This window comes from Carettochelys insculpta, chromosome 8, assembly GCF_033958435.1.
Source record: "Carettochelys insculpta isolate YL-2023 chromosome 8, ASM3395843v1, whole genome shotgun sequence".
NCBI lineage: Eukaryota > Metazoa > Chordata > Testudines > Carettochelyidae > Carettochelys > Carettochelys insculpta.
In genome coordinates, this window is record NC_134144.1 from 64,957,212 (window position 1) to 64,974,921 (window position 17,710).

At 43.2% G+C, this 17,710-nt stretch overlaps 1 protein-coding gene across 3 annotated transcripts in view; it reads left to right on the plus strand.

The window, feature by feature from the left end:
- MYLK (myosin light chain kinase) overlaps window positions 1-17,710 on the plus strand; it is a 309,641-nt gene that overhangs the window by 92,679 nt on the left and 199,252 nt on the right. For all 3 annotated transcript variants that reach the window (XM_075000996.1, XM_075000995.1, XM_075000997.1), the window contains exon 2: window positions 10,011-10,183. In XM_075000996.1, the coding sequence (XP_074857097.1) occupies window positions 10,019-10,183 (165 nt within the window). In that variant the 5' untranslated portion in view covers window positions 10,011-10,018. The remainder of the gene's footprint in view (window positions 1-10,010; window positions 10,184-17,710) is intronic.

Below are 17,710 nucleotides of genomic sequence, written 5' to 3' on the forward strand. Positions count from 1 at the left end.
GTGGTTTATGAGTTAATCACTCTTTGTTTTAATTATTATGTTTACCAGCTACCACTAAGCAGAACTGAGCACTTTCATGTGACTAGGAATCTCACCTCCCTAGTTTTAGAGATAGCAACATTGCCTTAATATAGCAATAGAGGGATCTTTACTCATTCACTAGGGCTATGTCTACATTAGCCCAAAACTTCAAAATGGCTATGCAAATAGTTACATTCTAATGAGGTGCTGAATATGCATTTCAGTGCTTCATTAGTAAACTTCGAAATGGCCATTTGCATAGCCATTTCGAAGTTTTGGGCTAGTGGTGACACAGCCTTGATCTGACAAACAGTTGCAAAGGGTTCATCACAGAGATCCCCTTGAGACTGTCATATGATGGACTGATCCTACTATTGAGCCTGCCTACCTATCCTCTGGGGGGGCCACACTACCTTGTCCTGCTCAGTCACACCCTCCATTGTCCCAAAACAAAGGCACAGATTTGAAGTCCCACAGCAGAGCAACACAGACACCAAGAGTAGCTCAGCTCTGGGAAAGCTTAGTCACAGGGACTTGACAGCCCCTGTAGGACCAAAACCCCAGATAAATCCATTACACTATGCATAAAGCTTATGCAGGGTGAGTTCATAAGTTGCTTGCCCTCCTTATCAATGTGATTTTTATTAAGTAAAAATATAGGATTTAAGAGGTTGCAAGTGATAGCAGACAGATCAAAGTAAGTTACTAAGTGAAACAAAACATGCCAGCTAAGCTTAGTATGCTAAGAAACTTGTTACATGCAATTTCTTACCCTAACAGAGGACTAATCACCATTTTCTCACAGGTTAGACAGTCCCCTAGCTTGGGCATTATTTTTCCCCTTGTTTACTCTTAGATGTTTCGAGTATTCATCTAGGGGGTAAGCAGGGGTTGTCTTGGTGTCTGGCCACTGCCAATTCCCAGTGTTTGGTTCCCTACCTATAAATAGATTTTGCCCAAGGCAGGAATCCTTTGTGTTCAGTTTCAACCCTTATGCACCAGCATGGAAAAGTACCACATCCAAAATGGGTTCCATCAAGTGACCTGGCCGCATGCCTTGGCAGGACCCACCATAGTCAAGGCTTACAGGAAAATCAAGACTAGTCACAGATCACTGTCATGAGTACCAGCCCATTAAGTTCCTTGTGTACGACTAATGGCCTTCATTAGCACATCTAGATATCATATTTTTAACTTCAAATACAGGAATGAGACGTGCACAAATAGAATATGCATATTCAGTGCTTTACAAGCTCTCCAGTGATAAGTTACATGCCACATTTTGCATGAAGAGTATTTGAGTTAGGCATATTCTTATTCTAAAACATATTTCCATACAGAATATGGAAGTGCAGTATCACAGCAGCAATTTCCAGTGCTGTAGGAAAAGCATGAGCTTCTAGGCCAAACACCTTGTGGTCTGTGTTATAGGCTTGTGAAGGCGCTAAACGTTTAGCATGTTGTTGAAGTATTTAAATGAATGTTTGTTTTGATAAGATATTATACATAATAATAAGGGCAGGATTTTTAATAGTCCTGAGCATTAGACCTGGGTGCGAAACAGTTTTCCTGCCTCAAATTAGCCCCAAAAAGAAAAGTAAATGCAAAAAAAAAAAAAATCAAGTCAATTGAAATGCTTCATTTTGGTCATTTTTAAAATTTTGATAGGATTTCAAGCTTTTTAAAGCTTAATTTTTTACTTTTTGCTATAAACTAACTTTCATTTAGAGACAAAAATCTCTTTGAACCAAAGACAACCCCCTTTCATTTGGAAAATGTTAAAATAGTTTTGCTCAACAGTTCTAAGACAAGCTTACAAGCTTCCTCAGAGCTCTTCTTTATCTGCGATAAGTACCTTGCCCAAACCTGAAGAAGAGAAGCGTGACTTTTACCAACCAAAGTCATTCTAATGACTGAACTTACCTCGCCCAGCTTGCCTCAATGAAGAGCCTGCCATTTGTGCATACCTGAGAGGCCTTTTCCATGAGGCAAAAGATAGGGTTGTTGTTGATGATCTGGAATGGGATTCCGTAAAGATGGGCTCAATTCCCAGCTCTGTCCCAGGCTTCCTGGATGACCTTGCATGTGTCAGTCTTCCCCAGTTCCACATCTCTGAGGTGGGTGTAATGGTATGTACTTTATCTCTCTTGTTTGTTTAGCTTGTTAATCTGTTGGAGCAAGGACTTTGACTTGGTGTGGCTTTGTACAGTGCCCCACTGACTGGGACTTCAAGCTGAGTGAGCTCGAAGTGCTGCTTTAACACAAATGTAAATAACAATGGGAAATGGAATGAAGTCCGAGATGCTTTTCACATACATGTGCCATAAAGACAAGGAGTAAGTTGAACTAGGATGTTCAACTCTGACTCAGAAGGGACTGCTCCTTCTGCGACCCAGGACTTTTTATTTTATATTTTAGAAATATATCGTGTGCTAGGTAGCATAGGGAGCACTTAACAAAAAGGTCAGTGCTTGATTGGTGCCTTTACATGCCAAACTTGCGAGAAGATCACTTTGATGTGACTCCTTTTGTTTCTCCCCAAACTCCAGCTCTGCTTCAGCTGGTTGTGTGCGTGCTTCACTTATGCCTTTGTCTTCCTTTCATGTTGGATAGTAACAGAGAGGGAGCCGTGCTAGTCTATATACTATCAAAACAAAAAGCAGTCAAGTAGCACTTTAAAGACTAGCAAAATAATTTATTAGGTGAGCTTTCGTGGGACAGACCCACTTCTTCAGACCATAGCCAGACCAGAACAGACTCAATATTTAAGGCACAGAGAACCAAAAACAGTAATCAAGGAGGACAAATCAGAAAAAAATGATCAAGGTGAGCAAATCAGAGAGTGGAGGGGTGTGGGGGTGGGGGAGGTCAAGAATTAGATTAAGCCAAGTATGCAGACGAGCCCCGATAGTAACTCAGAAAATTCCCATCCTGGTTCAAACCACGTGTTAATGTGCCGAATTTGAGTATAAAAGCCAGCTCGGCTGTTTCTCTTTGAATAGCGGTGCGACAATTTTTTTTCAGTAACACACATACTCTTAAGTCATTAACAGAATGGCCCATTCCATTAAAATGTTGACTAACTGGTTTGTGGATCTGGAGTGTTTTGATGTCTGTTTTGTGCCCGTTGACCCTTTGTCTAAGGGAGTTAAAAATCTGTCCAATATACAAAGCCATCTGGGCATTGTTGGCACATGATGGCATATATGATGTTAGTAGAGGAGCATGAGAAAGTGCCCATGATTCTGTGAGTAACCTGGTTAGGTCCAGTGATGGTATTTCCAGAGAAGATATGTGCACATAGTATTGGAGGGGTAGCTGTGTTAGTCTGGATCTGTAACAGCAACGAAGGGTCCTGTGGCATCTTATAGACTAACAGAAAAGTTTACATAGGTTACTCCCAGACTTCAGAGCCCAGCAAATGCAGTGTTCACTGCAAGAAGAAACATAATGCTCACAGAGGCAATGAAACAGTTACTAGAAAAAAAAATCTCCCTTTGGCTTGGTACGTGAATAGAAATGTAAATGACACTCTACCCAGAATTCACAAGGGGAGAAAGCCGGTGAAATAACACCCTGGGGAGGGAGACATTTGTACCGAAGAAGAGGGTGGCCCATTATTAACAGCTCCTTCCCTGAACCAAAGAGCTGGTGCTGTAGGTTGTCTACTGTATGTAGCCAAAATGGCCATTGTACTGCTTTGACAGTCATGCCTGAGGAAGCTTCACGCATCTTTGGAGGCCTCCACCAAACCCCCTTCCCTCTCCCATGATGACTGGGTACTCGGTTTTGGACAGAAAGGCGTCAAAAAGGAATCCTGACTGCTAATTGGGCCACTGAATGTCTGTATGGTTTTTGGCTGTAGCAGGACTGTCAGGCTCCTTGTTATCCACTCCATGGCCTGTGAGGAAGCAGCTGAGCAGCCTGTCCATCTCCTAGCTCTAGGGAGGCTGGGGCAGAAGTATATGTGTGTCTGTGTGCAGTCCTAACCCCTGCCTGCATGTGCAGCTCCCATTGGCTAGGGCAGGTAAGAGCGCCACTTGAACAGGCAACACTCATCTCGTGCATCCCTCCCTGTCTCGACTTCCAACCTTCCCAGCATCCCCTGCATCACTGCATACATCCCTCCCTCATCCCATCCTGTTCTGCACCACACGCCTACCCATCCCAATCCTGAACCCCCTTACAGCTGCATCCCGCCCATCCTCTCTACTCACCATCCCCATGTGTCTCACCTCCACACCCTTCCACTACATCCACTGTCATACACTGCTGCATTTCCACTATGTTCTTATACACCCCCATACCCCCCCACCTGAAGCTTTCAGCCTCCCCCTGCATCCCCATCTGCTCCACATACCTCCACGTTCCCTCCTCTTTCCTTCACTGTCCCCTCTTGCTCAAATGCTTGGCCTATTTTACTCCCCATCTGTTTTCCTCCAGTCCATCCTCCTCCTGGCTGAGCGATTTAGGCAGTGCTTGGAAAAGTGTATGAAAAAAATGTCTCCATGCAAGCAAGTGTATGTATGTATGTCTCATATGTGTCTGCATGGATTGCTGCATGTGTATATCTGTGTGTGAGTAGAATTGGCAGCCTTACTCTTTCACTTGTGTTCCTCTTGGTGGTTTGTGCACACAGAAAAAAAGGCCTATGTTTGTCTTAATTTCATTACAAGATTTTAAAAGAGAAGGAAACTCTAAAAGATATACTATTTCGCTAAAAGTGCATGATGTTGACAAGCAGTTGCAGAAGAGCAAGTGTGTTATGCATTTCTCACGGCCTTTTATTTAGCGATACTATAAACTCTTCGTTGCAAATGCTTTCATGTGTATCTCCGGCACTTACTAACCTGGAGCCCTGATTTTAGTTGGGGTCTTTAGGAACTAAACGATGACAGTAATAATGTCGAACTGCGTGTGTTAGTGCGTGCTAAATGTGTACACATGAATACATGTGTATCTGCATGTGGGTGTGGGAGTCATTTTCTACAGATTTAATTACGTAGGTATATATACAAGGTACATTTCTATTATTGTGCTCTGTGGATTTGTATTTGGGCTTCGGGAGTGGGCCTTTAATGAACTCATTGCAGCTCTGATAATTGCACACAAAAATTACAATAACTTTAGTGAACAATAAACATGGAGCTGGGTATGAAAAATGGGAGGAAGGGAGGGAAAGAGTAATGAAAACTTTTGTGAAATTTCTTTAATTACTCTTTTTGGCTATTTTTTCTGCCAGCTTTTGTGTTCTGTAACAAATAAAACCTGAATTTAGCACAATACATCAATCCAAACAATACATATGCCTCTTTCAGCCTTGCAGTGAAAATGAGCATGTGAGAAAAACCCAGCAATGAAGAGGGTAGAGATGGAGTGTGTGAGGATGGGACCTCGGGAGGAGGAGGGACGGGGGTAAGGTCTCAAGGAAGGACAGGCAGTGGATGGATCAAGGGTGTTTGGTTTCTGAAATTAGCAAGTCGTCAATGCCACCACCTCACACCCCATCCCCCAGGAATTTGCCTGGCTGCACTGGCATTTAAGGATGTGAGGGAGCAGAAGTGCCCAGCTGGGGAGGGAGCCCCTAGAATGCCAGCTACTCTCTTCTCCCACCATGCACTGAGGGGACTGGGCTGCAGTGGGCAGATCCAGTGTGTATCACTACTGGGGAGGGGGCAGATGGCTCCGGAGCGCAGCAATAGAAGCTCCCAGGGCTGCCTTCTTTCCTTCCCTTTTCTCAGCAAACGGTTCCAGTCATCTCCCGCAGCAAAGTGACTGTGGTAGCTGCAGCCCAAGTGTGGGAAGGGTTCTATGTGGACCGTACAAATCACCTGCAACCTGTGCAGTTTAGGAGGCAGTGCTTCTGCATGCCTCTCCCAATCTCTGCCTACATACAAAAACTGTGGCATTAACAATATTGGTATCAATCACACCCTCTTGGCCAGCTGGGTGCTCCTGTTCCCTCACGTCTTTCAGTCTGTTTTAGGCAAATTTCAGTGATTATCTCCCTAGGGCAGGGGCCTTGTCCCTTTACAGAGTACCTTCCATGCCAACTCCGCTATATAAAATCTAATTCTCTAGGATGGTATGTGCAGAAACACTTAAATGAATTAGAAGCGTAAAACCCCTTCAAAGACAGTGAAATTTTGTTCCTGTATCACTGAAGTGCTTTTGAAAATACCATGCTTCATCCATTTGTTTAGACGAAAGTTGGAGATGTGGTAGGGGGAGAGTTCAGGGGATATCGGAGGGATGCTATGGGTCGGGTGTTCAGCTTCACTCTTAGCGTAGCTCCCAAACAAATGTAAAGTCCTCGAGTTCTGGGAGAATGTTCTTCAAAGGCCAGTTAATTTTTTTTTTTTTTGTGATGGGGCATGAGGGGAGTTCCTGTTCTTTTTGCTTTGGTTTGGCTTTGTTAAAAATAATGCCCAGTGCTTGTTTGTTTCTGGCTTTGTCTAATCATCAGTCATCTTTTATCAGCTCCACTATAAAATGGCATGAAATTAATGATTAACTTTACATTGACAATTTCAGCTTTAAAAATTGCAGAGATAATTTTCTCCAGATTATTTCTTGTAAATTCCTGGGACAGTTGATTAACCAACACAAAGGTACTGATCAATGACCCAGCTTCTCCATTGAACATTATAAGGCACTAACCTGTCAGGCTTGTTGTAGGATTGCCCAATTGCAGCATACATTTACTTGAACAAAAATGCCAGGAAGCTTTTTCCTGTAAATAGCTGTATAGTTTTGTCCCAAGCATTGCTCCATCCTCCCTTTCCACACGCACCCTGTGAATGTCAGTCCCATCTTGTTCCGCACCCTGCTAGGAAGCTAGTTCCGCACCCTGCTAGGAAGCTAGGATCAATGGGGGAGGAGGGTGGACAAGGAGTAGGAGCTTGATGTATCTATTTGGGTAGTAGAGAGAAAACAACTAAGGTTATAGGCCCCCCTCCGAATGCATTTGTGTTAAGTCATGTTTAAATTTTGTTCTTGCTAATGGTAATTGGTGTCAACACATTTTCACTAAAGAATGTATGCTGGGTTGCAAGTAGTCTTAGCAAATGATACTCTAGATTCTTCCTCTTTCTTGCTCCCATCTTGAAGCTTGCTATCGCAAAACTGTTTATAGTACAGTTAATGACTGTCTGCACTGGACAGGAAAACCATATGAAGTGCAGACAGGCATCGTCCAACTCTCTCTTCTGTTTGGATGATTTTTACCTCTTATCGCTGCAAGTAATTCTTAAGATATTGTAGCTGAAAGAGTCTAGAGGTAAATACATTTTCTTTTTCCCAGCTGACTTATTTAGTGCATTAAACAGCATTTTGTGACACATTCTTTTCTTCTCTCCCTATATAATTTAGTCACTTTCCCATGTGTTATGGCTCTGTAAGGCTATGCCAGCACAACGCCCTAACCTCAAAATAAGTTAGGCAATTGGTGCTATGCAAATTGCATGGCTTAGTTCAAGTAGATTTTGAAATAGGATATTTTGGCATGTGATGCTGTTTAAATGGCACCACATACTGAAATAAAGCACTATTTTGAGGCATCTGTGTACTCCTTCTGCAATGAGGTGTATAGGGATGTCAGAATGGCACACTGTTAGTTCCAGAACTGTTTTGAGACAATGGGTGTGTTTCATAGACAGGGCAGCTATTTCAGGATACCGCCATATCCCGAGATAGTGCATGCCGTGTAGCCATAGCCTAAGAGAGCAACAGGGGACTGAAAATATTAATTAAAATTATAAGAGGAAAATGTGCTTCTAACCCCACAAAAACTGGCAGAGTTAGACACAGGACCTGCAATGACACTTTTGTTTGAACTTGCCCAGCTTTCTTGTTGATGTCCCTGTAACACTTGGCCAATACTTTAGACATGCAACTGAACATGGTGCTTGTGCTACGCCTTCCCAGGGAGAGCTTTGAAAGGCTCCCTAATGTGTTGCACGAGTGTGCAACCTGGAGAGTGCAGACTCCTCCCAACGGCATGCCTGAAGTGGAAGAGCCAGGACCTCCCTAGGACCTTTTGAAGTGGCATGCACTCAGTATCTGTGGGAGGCTCAGGAACAATTCATCTCTAAATCTGCACAATTCCCTTAGTTAAATCTTTACAACCTAGTTATGTATTCTCCTCTAAGTGATATCAGAAACGAAGGTAGCATGGGTTAATGGATAGGGCACCGAACTGTGGGGACTTATGAGACCTGAGTTCTGTTCAGGCACAACTCTGCTACTGATCTGCAGTGGGACTCGGCCATCTTTTCTATGTATATGTGTTTTTGGGGCAGGGACTGTGTTTTCTTGTGGATAGGTACAGTGTCAGCGGGGGCTCATACATGTTGGGACAGCTAGGTGCTGCTGCTGTAATACAAATAATGATAATTGATCAGTTTGACCAGGGAATGTTTCTGATCACAGTTTGGCAATTAGATGTATGTAAACAGCAAACAGGAAGCTGTCCCCAAAGCCGTTATCTATAACGGGACTTCTGAAACTGCCATTCGAATTGCAGTCTGCCTTGCTAACTTTGATCTTGCTTTTCCTCATAATAGTAAAAAGCCTTTTCCTTTTGGAAATTAGGGCTTTGGAATGTTTACAACTTAACCACTCCCTTTGTATCTGCAGTGTTTTTCTTTGGAGGGAGATTTGCAGATATTTCTTAAGATGTTGAAAGCATGATATGAAATATCTGACTTTCAGCATTCACATTTGTAACTCAAATCCACTGGAAATAGAGCTCTTTTTATGTCTCATAAGGGGTGCGTCTACACTAGGAACTAACTTCGAAGTTAACTTTGATGTTAGGTACTACGTTGAAGTAGCCAGCAGCGTCTACACGCATTTCTCCAACTTCAAAATCCTTACTCCATTCCTGGGAATGGAGTGGTTCCTACTTCAAAGCTTAACTTTGAAGTAAGGTGTGTAGATGCTCAACTTTGAAGTTATTTTTGTAGTGTAGACACAGCCATATATTTGTTCAACATTGATTCTGCGTTTACAATGTATTGATTTGCAGCATATTTTAGGTCAGGAAAACCTAGCGTCATATTGTTAAAAACAACTTTAAGTGCACTATTACAGCACAGCTGAGGAGACACTGGGTTGGAATTTCAGAGATTTATGCATGTCAAGACCCTCTAGTGGTGCAAGTAGATTTCAACTCTGACCAGTATGGTACTGACACCCCTCTCCCCCAGGTCCTGCTCACAAAAATATGACTAGAGCCCTGCATGGATAGAAATTCGTACCCGCACTGGTGAATATCCACAGACAGAAATCTGTGTCCACTGAATGGCTTGGTTTTCCCAGGAACTGCAGCAGCGAGAGGAGCAGAATGTGGGCCTCTGATCCCAGGAGTCAGCATCCCATGCTGGCAGTGCCTCTGGCATTGCTGTACTGACCTCAACCTTGTCCTCCAGTGGGGCTGTACAGACCCCAGACAGGAGATATAGCTGCCTGGAAGGGCTGATGGCAAGGCTGGTGGCAGCATCGTCATGCTGCTGGTGTGGGGCACTGGCTTCTGGGAGTGACAGCCCTATGTTCTGCTTCTTTTGAGGCTGTAGTCACAAAAGACCCCTGCAGTACAGCAGATCCTGATTTCTAGCTGCACATATCCGCATTTGTGGGTTAAAATTTGTGTCTGTGAAGGGGTCTATTTATTCTTGAAAATATGTCTTTCCATTATGGCCTACCAGCAATAAATGTCTTAATGGTGCAACCTACCTGACCTTACTGGCTTTCTTGCACTACCGATTTACTGTGTGGTCTTGGCAAGTCACTTAAACTCTTAGAGCCTCCTTTCCCATCTATAAAATGACAACAATACGTGTCACTTTAGACAGAAGGCCCTTTGGGGGCCTTAATCTGCGTACATACAGCACAACCAAACCCTGATTTTAGTGGGCCCCAGTTGCAACTATTGTATAAATAATAGTAACAAGTCAACATTCGGCATTTTGTTTCTCTTTTTTTTGAAGGGCTGACCATGGGGGATGTGAAACTGGTGTCGTCGACTCGTATTTCCAAAACCTCAGTGACGCTGGAGCACTCAGCTCTCAGCTCTTCCGTTCCAACAGAAGCACCAGCATTCACTCTTCCTCCTAGGAATATCCGAGCACTGCTGGGAGGCACAGCCAGATTTGAGGGGAAGGTAAGAAATGCTTTGCCTTTGGGTATGTTTAGTTGGCAAGTCACTTACTTTTTTTTTTTTTTTTTGTACTTCCATTTCCTCATTTTAAAATGGGAATGATAATGGTTAGTCAATGTGTGCTGGATGGGTGCATTAGCCCTTCAGAGATGGGAAAGTGGTTTATGATTAAGGATTACGAAGACCAGTGCTTTCATTCCTCAAACCACTAGTATAGTTTGTGTTCAAATTCATGAACAGTTGAGGTGCTTATATTAGACCCTGCTGTGTGACAGATTAAGTTCACAAATTTGCAGTCATGATCAATGACAGTTAAACTGGTCACCATGCATTAAAAACCCAGTGGTTCCATGGCTTCTGCTCACTTGTATTTGGAGAGTTGCCGATTGCGGTTGGATCTATTCTTGTGAGGTTTTATCACATGGCATCTTTATTTCCTGGGGACTTCAGAACAAACCTGGAGGGCGGGCAACCCAAGCTACTCCTTGCCTTGGGAAATCTTATTTCCTCCCTTCCAGGTCACACAGTGGGAGGTAGTATGAACTATACCTGTAGTGCAACTAGTAGTAATTATCAATGTGCATCAGTTCCAAATTTCCAGGAATCCAAACTAGGCAGAGGCTGAGGTATGAAATTGCATACTTTTTTGATCTACATATAATAATGGGGAGTTGGAAATAATGGAGCACATCATGTGTTCATTATTACCTTGTGCAAAGAAGCTGAGCTTCCTGTAATTTTTAGTCAATTAAATTGTTGTTTGAGTCACCATGTTCCTGTCTGCACGATCTATTGTTTATAACCTAATGTGGTCAGTGGCCATTATGTATGATTCAATTATATTATTGTTTATAGAGTAGTGAGGTCATAGTGGTGTCTTGCTTGTCGTTCTAATTCGATGCTGTTGGAACACTACAGCTGTCTGCAGTGCTGCTAGAGTGCTGCTTAATAGCCATAGTCTTTGCGATAGCAATCTGAAAGCTTCATGCCATATGTGCACATCTTCAATTGGTTAGTGCAGTGTTGCTCTTTCTGTTTCTCTGACATTCCAGGGGTTCCCAAGGACAGTATTTGTTACTATATAGCCAAAATGGCAACTTCTGAACATACTGTACTTCGGTTTTCCTACCTTAGGAAAAATAAACATTATGAGGGATCATTACTGATACTGTTTTTCATCACACAATACAAATGTTAAACTAGACATACATCTTAAAAAATTAAGAATGGCTAGACAGATGATTTACTTTAAAGAGTTCTTTTGCAATGGAATTTATCTTATCAGAAAAGAGCAAACATGTTGGGATTCCAAGACAGGATGTCAGTTTCATACTTTGGTGATCTTATATATTCATTGGGAGTTTGAGAGATCCCAAGAGTGAAACTCATTGTTTTTCCCTCCCCCACAAGTTTTTAGATGTGGCAATGTGTAAAATAACTTACACAAAATGAAGGAGTGGAGAAGGTGAAAAAAGAAAGTAGCTCACAAGTCTAGGAATCAAGAAGTCAGAAAGGAACAAATGTTCTTTAAGGGTGGGGTGACCATCTGTCCTGTATTGGGCAGGACAGTCCCATATTTGGGACACCAGAGAGGTGTCCTGACTTATATTTTAAAAGGGTCTCGTTGTCACGTATTTAGGTCCTCCCCTCCCCCTGACCTTTTCCGCTGCTGGTGGAAGTCACTTCCCCAAGACTCAGGGAAGCAGTGGGGGTGGGGAGCATGGGCAGCTGCCACATCCCTGCCACTTCCCCAGGCCTCTGGTGGAGGGCTGATGGCTGCCGCTTCCCCAAGGCAGGGAGCACTGGCAGCCGTTGCTTCCCTGGGCTCCCGGGAAGGGGTGGTGTCTGCTGCTTTCCCAGTGCAGACCTGCGGCTGCCACTTCCCCAGGCTCCTGGGGAGTGCCAGCAGCTGGGTGCTTTCTTCTTGGCTCCCTGGGGCTTGAAGGAGCTGCCCCTCACCTCCATATCTCTGTCTTGTATTTGGGACAGGGAGGTATGGTCACCCTATTTAAGGGACAGTGGGGTTGTTTGAGTATTTTTCCTTTAGAATATTTGTAGTATTATGAATAATTGATATGTATCTGAGTATTCATCTCAAGTTTCCATGTGAGAAGTGCATGCATGAGGTAGTATATGAATGGTGCACCTCTACAGAGCTTTTCTCCAGGTTATATAACAGAGAGAGAAAGTGTGTGTGTGTGTGTGTGTGTGTGCGCGCGTGCGTGCGTGCATGTGTCTGGATTATTTTTAAAAAGATCTAGGCCAAAATATTTCAATGGACTGATTTTTATGTCCGTATATTTAATCTGATAATTATTGGAACAGTTTACTAAGGGAAGTAGGATTCCATTACTATTTAATAGCGTTAAATTGAAGTAATAAGTCTTTCTGAAAGATCTGCTGAAGTTCAGTTAAGTGTTATTTTGTTTGATAATGTTCACTTGCATAACAGTGATGAATAATTCTCTTCACTGTAGGAATTACTACAGGTTGGACCTTCCCTGGTCCTGAATGAAGGAATTTGCCAGAGCAGGTGGTGACCTCTTCCACCAACCTCCTTGATGCCAGCTCTACTTCTAACTGTGACCAGCCCCCCTACCTCTGGCTCAACTGGGCTGCCAGACACTGGCTTCCCTGGTGCTGGCTCTGGCCATGCTGCCATCAGCCCCAACCCCAGCCAGGCTGCCAGATGCTGAACCTGCTGCTATTAGCTATAGCTTCAGCCAGGCTGCCAGTCACTGGCCCCCCTGCCACTAGGGTCCTGGCCCGGCAGAGCTCCAAGGTGCTGGCCCTAGGGCTCTCTCCTCCAGGAACATCCATTGTCCTGCTGGACCACAGATTTTGTTGGACCAGGGAGTCACAGTTTAGGGAGGTGCTATCTGTAGTTGGATTGCTGCATCTTGTATTACATAGGAGATTAGACAAGTTTACCATAGAAGTCCTTTTTCACTTAAAATTGAAATACCACTCTAAACCACCAGTCAGTGATATCGAGGTGTGGCTTATTAAAATCTGTTAAATTCAGGGTCCAAACAGGAACAAATACTAGTTACTTTCAGAAGACAGCAACCTGTTCCATCAGCTTTCCAACCTGCTTTCCATCAGCCTAAAGAAGACAAATGTACTTGCTCAGGACGTTGCTGACCCTCCATCAATCAGCATTGACAACTATTCGTTAGTGGTCATCCATGAGTTCGTTTACGTCAGGTCCACCATCACTGACACGCTGTCATTGGAGTCTGAGCTAAATAGGAGGATCGGAAAAGCAGCCACAACTCTGTCTAGACTCGGCGAGAGAGTGTGGAATAACATCAAGTTGTACACCCACACCAAAATGCAAGTCTACAGAGCCTGCATCCTCAGCACCCTCCTTTACGGCAGCGAGTCTTGGACCCTGTATTCCTGCCAGGAAAAGAGGCTGAACGTCTTCCACTTGCTCTGCCTCAGGCGCATCCTTGGAATATCATGGGAGGACAGAGTGTCCATCACCGCCATCCTTGAGCAAGCTGGAATCCCAACCATGCACACTCTCCTCAGGCAGCGTCGGCTCCGCTGGCTTGGCCACGTCCGCAGGATGAATGATGGAAGGATCCCAAAAGACATCCTGTATGGCGAGCTAGCCTCTGGCAAAAGAGCTCCCGAACGCCCCCAGTTGCGCTACAAAGATGTTTGCAAGAGGGACCTCAGGGAGGTAGACATCGAGCCGGACAGTTGGGAGGAGCTGGCAGATGATCGCAGCAGATGGAGGCAGGAACTACACAAGGGCCTTCAGAAGGGTGAGATGAGGATCAGACAGCTAGCAGAGGGGAAGTGAGCCCACAGAAAGCACAGTAAGGACCTTCCAGACCCCCATTACACATGCAACAGATGCAGCAAGGACGGTCACTCTTGTATGGGCCTTCACAGTCACAGTTGACGCTGAAAATGATGATCCCAAATGGAACTACAATGGGCGCGATCCATAGTCTACGTAGACTGAAGGATGCTACTAACCTGTTCCACTACTGGACCTGAAGCCAAAGGCCCTATGTTTCACTTTAAGCAGTTGTGCAGACCAGTTTCATTACAAAATTGAGTTAAACTTTTTAATAGCCTAGCAATGATGACACATCACCCAAAAGTTGATGATCTTTGCCTCTGTTCCTATTAGATTGAAAACCTTTATACTGAAAACCAAACAAACTGAGATATTCTATAGTAATGGCCCAAAACACTGTGCTGTAACAATATTGTAATGCAACCCTAGTGTCTTCCATCAATACAGTTCAGCTCTAGAAAATATTTATGAATTAACTCATGCTATGCTCACATTTGATGACTACGTGTGTATTAGTATTGGAACCGCTTAGAAATATTCTGATTTAGACATATTTCTTCAGCATTTGGTGGTTTTCCAGCAGTGAAATATTTCAGGGGGAAACCCATGGAATGCCTGCCTGAGCTCCTGCCAGCTCATCTGAGTGGCTGCTTGGCAGCCCACCTGGGTGGCTGCTGGGAAACACAGGACTTTTCTGGGCTCTTCAGCTCCAGGATAGCTCCACTAGATAGACAGCCGCAGAGTTGGGGTGCACCATTCCTTTTTGAGGAGAATTTCCATTTGTTTTTCTCTGTGAATAATTGGAACAAAACCAATTTTGAAATCTCCAAGTCGTCTTAGAAATGAATTGCCTTTCTCCACTTATCTCTTGGAAGTGAGGGTGTAGGCAAAAATCACTCAAGGGCTGACAGCCTATTAATGGCTTTTCACAATTCCCTTAGAGTCTGAAGGACAGTCACGTTCTCCCACAATTCACTGGGAAAGAACCACTGAGCAGCTCAACTTAATGCATCAAAAATAACCATGAGACGTGGCCCCCAGAAGTCAAAGTAACAGATGTGTGAGCACAGGACCAGTGAGGCACAGTTACTTGACCAGGGATTCGTGGAGGGGCTACTCATAGAATCATAGAATACTAGAACCGGAAGGGGTCTCAAGAGGTCATGAAGTCCAGACTTCTGCCCTCGGAGCAGGAACAGGCACCATGTAGGTCATGCTGGATCCCTGATAGATGTTTATATAACCTGCTCTTACATATCTGAAATGACAGAGGTTCTGTAACCTCCCAAGGCAAGTTATTCCAGTGTTTAACCACTCTAAGAGGAAGCTTTTCCTAATGTCTAACCTAAATCCCACTTGCTGCAGTTTAAGTTCATTGCTTCCTCAATGGTCAAAGAGAACAATTTTTCTCTTTCCTCTTCGTAACACCCTTTTGATGTTCTCTCTGTCATGCCCCAACCAGGTTAAAACCTGGGCCCCAATCATCCGAGTTAACTCAACAATGAAGACATACTTTAGGGCTTGGAGAGGTTAAGTTACTTGCAAAGCTCACACAAACAACATAATGGCAGAGCCAAGAATAGAATTGATGAATCTTGACTATTCTCTAGCCACCAAACCACAGTCTCTTGATCCTTCCCTTTCTATTGAAAATTGCAGAGTTTGCAACCATTAGAGCACTCCACATTTTTTTTAAAAAAACATGGTAGCCCACAATAAGACACACTCATTTGATAACTATATGATTTACAAAGCTTTCTGCCCACTCATAGTTTTGCTCAGTTTGAATAACAGATGTAGTATGCCAAAAATCTGATGGATCTTTCTCTGTCTTTACTGAAAGAAATTTCAGTGGTGTCTCATACTGATTGAAATTGAAGAACTGTCAGTTTACAACCAAGAAAAAAGAAACATTTCTGTATTCAGGGTACTGATAACGCCTGTATTTCATGTCTCTGGACAGTCAACTGAACAATGTTTCGGCTGTATCTGTTTTTCTGTAAAAGGCAATGTTGATGGTCATTGATTTTATGATCCTCAAGAATGCTTGCAACATAACTCTGCATATTAGACATTGCCGAATGTTGAGAAAAACAGCACAAGCATTGCATTGGGGGTCAGAAAGGAATTTGTGTTCTTGGATAAAGCATCGCCCAGATTGGGTTTGATGGTTTATGATGGAGGGCTCAAATAGGAGAGGCAGAACCCACAGAGCATGGGTAGATAGTCTACAGAAACTAAGCCACGCCGCACTGGAGAGGGAAAGATGGAAGGAAATAGTGACAGAGGCATCAGACACCAATGGGCACTGAGCCCACAGATGATGATGTTGAAGTCAGTTGCCAGACTAATGTGAAATCTAATCCTTTGGTAATGTGTTTTTAGGACCTTTCTGTGTCCAACCTTTGTTGTGGTCACTAGGGTGAGATTTAGAGGCAGGCAACCAAGGCAACAAGCTGAGTTGTCTGTCTTGGTGGGCGCTTGGCTCAGGATGCTGTCTTTGGTGGTGGTGACAAAAAAGAATAGAATGTTTTACGTGAAATTGTATTTTTAAGTATCCATTTTTCATTAACCACCTAGAATATTCTGGACCTTTGTAGAATCTCGTGGAGCCTTCCAGATATTCTGAGAACTATGTTGTCCTTTAATTTCCTGAAGTGTTGTCAGACATGCTGATGAGATATAAGAACTAAGTGAAGTGAGAACCCAGCCGAAAGATTGTGAACCTTGTTTTATTGTGTGATTGTGATGGTTTATTAGTTTTAAGACATGAAAATGTGAGAAGCAAGTAATAAAGGATATGTTTAATGAGATGCCAGAGATCTCAATCAAACCCCTGTCTATTAAAAAACATTTTTAAAAAAGTTACTTTTTTTGCCATGCTTAACACATTATGTTTGATGATTTTCCAACACCACAGAACATAGACTTTTGTTCTCTCTAATACCATTTTCCCCTATAGAAAATAAAAAATGTCACCAAGGAAGCCTGCAGGATCTAATGGTAGGAAAGAAAAAGCTCACTTCCAGTCTGGTTTGCAGCAAGCAGCGCATCTGATGGAAAAATATCTGAAACAGATTTACATAAATTGGGCTTTAGGCAATAGCAATCATCCCAGTGTATAAGACATGGAGGAGTAATTGATATAAATTCCATTTCCAATGGAAATGTGAGGCAAGTGATGGAGAATTGTCCAGCTTTCCTGATGGCATAAAGAAGAGTGATAAAGAAGAATGTGGCTCGCTTGAAAATGAGAGTAATGGTAAAGAAAAATTTGGTTTAGGTGAAAAAGAGAGAAATGATAAAGACATGATGACATACATAATGACAAACAGCAATGAGAAAAACTGCAGGCCACATCAGATCCTGCTTTGTGACTGACTAGATGTCAAGATCTAGCATACCCAGCCTCATAGCAATCCTCAACAGCAGAAGACTATGATGGCTTTGTCATGTGAGAAGAATGGGTGATGAACATCTTCCTCAAGAAATCCTCTTTGGTGAACTGTTATGTAGGATGAGAACAAGAGGAAGACCAAAGCTAAGGTTCAAGGATATATGCGAAAATGCCATGGAAAAAATTCAACATTGATCTAAACTCCTGAGAATCTACATCATCAGATTGAAATATCTGGCGACAATTGCTATGACAGGGCACATCATTCTTCGATAGTATATGTGCTAGTCGTGCACAAGAATTTCTCAGAAGGAAA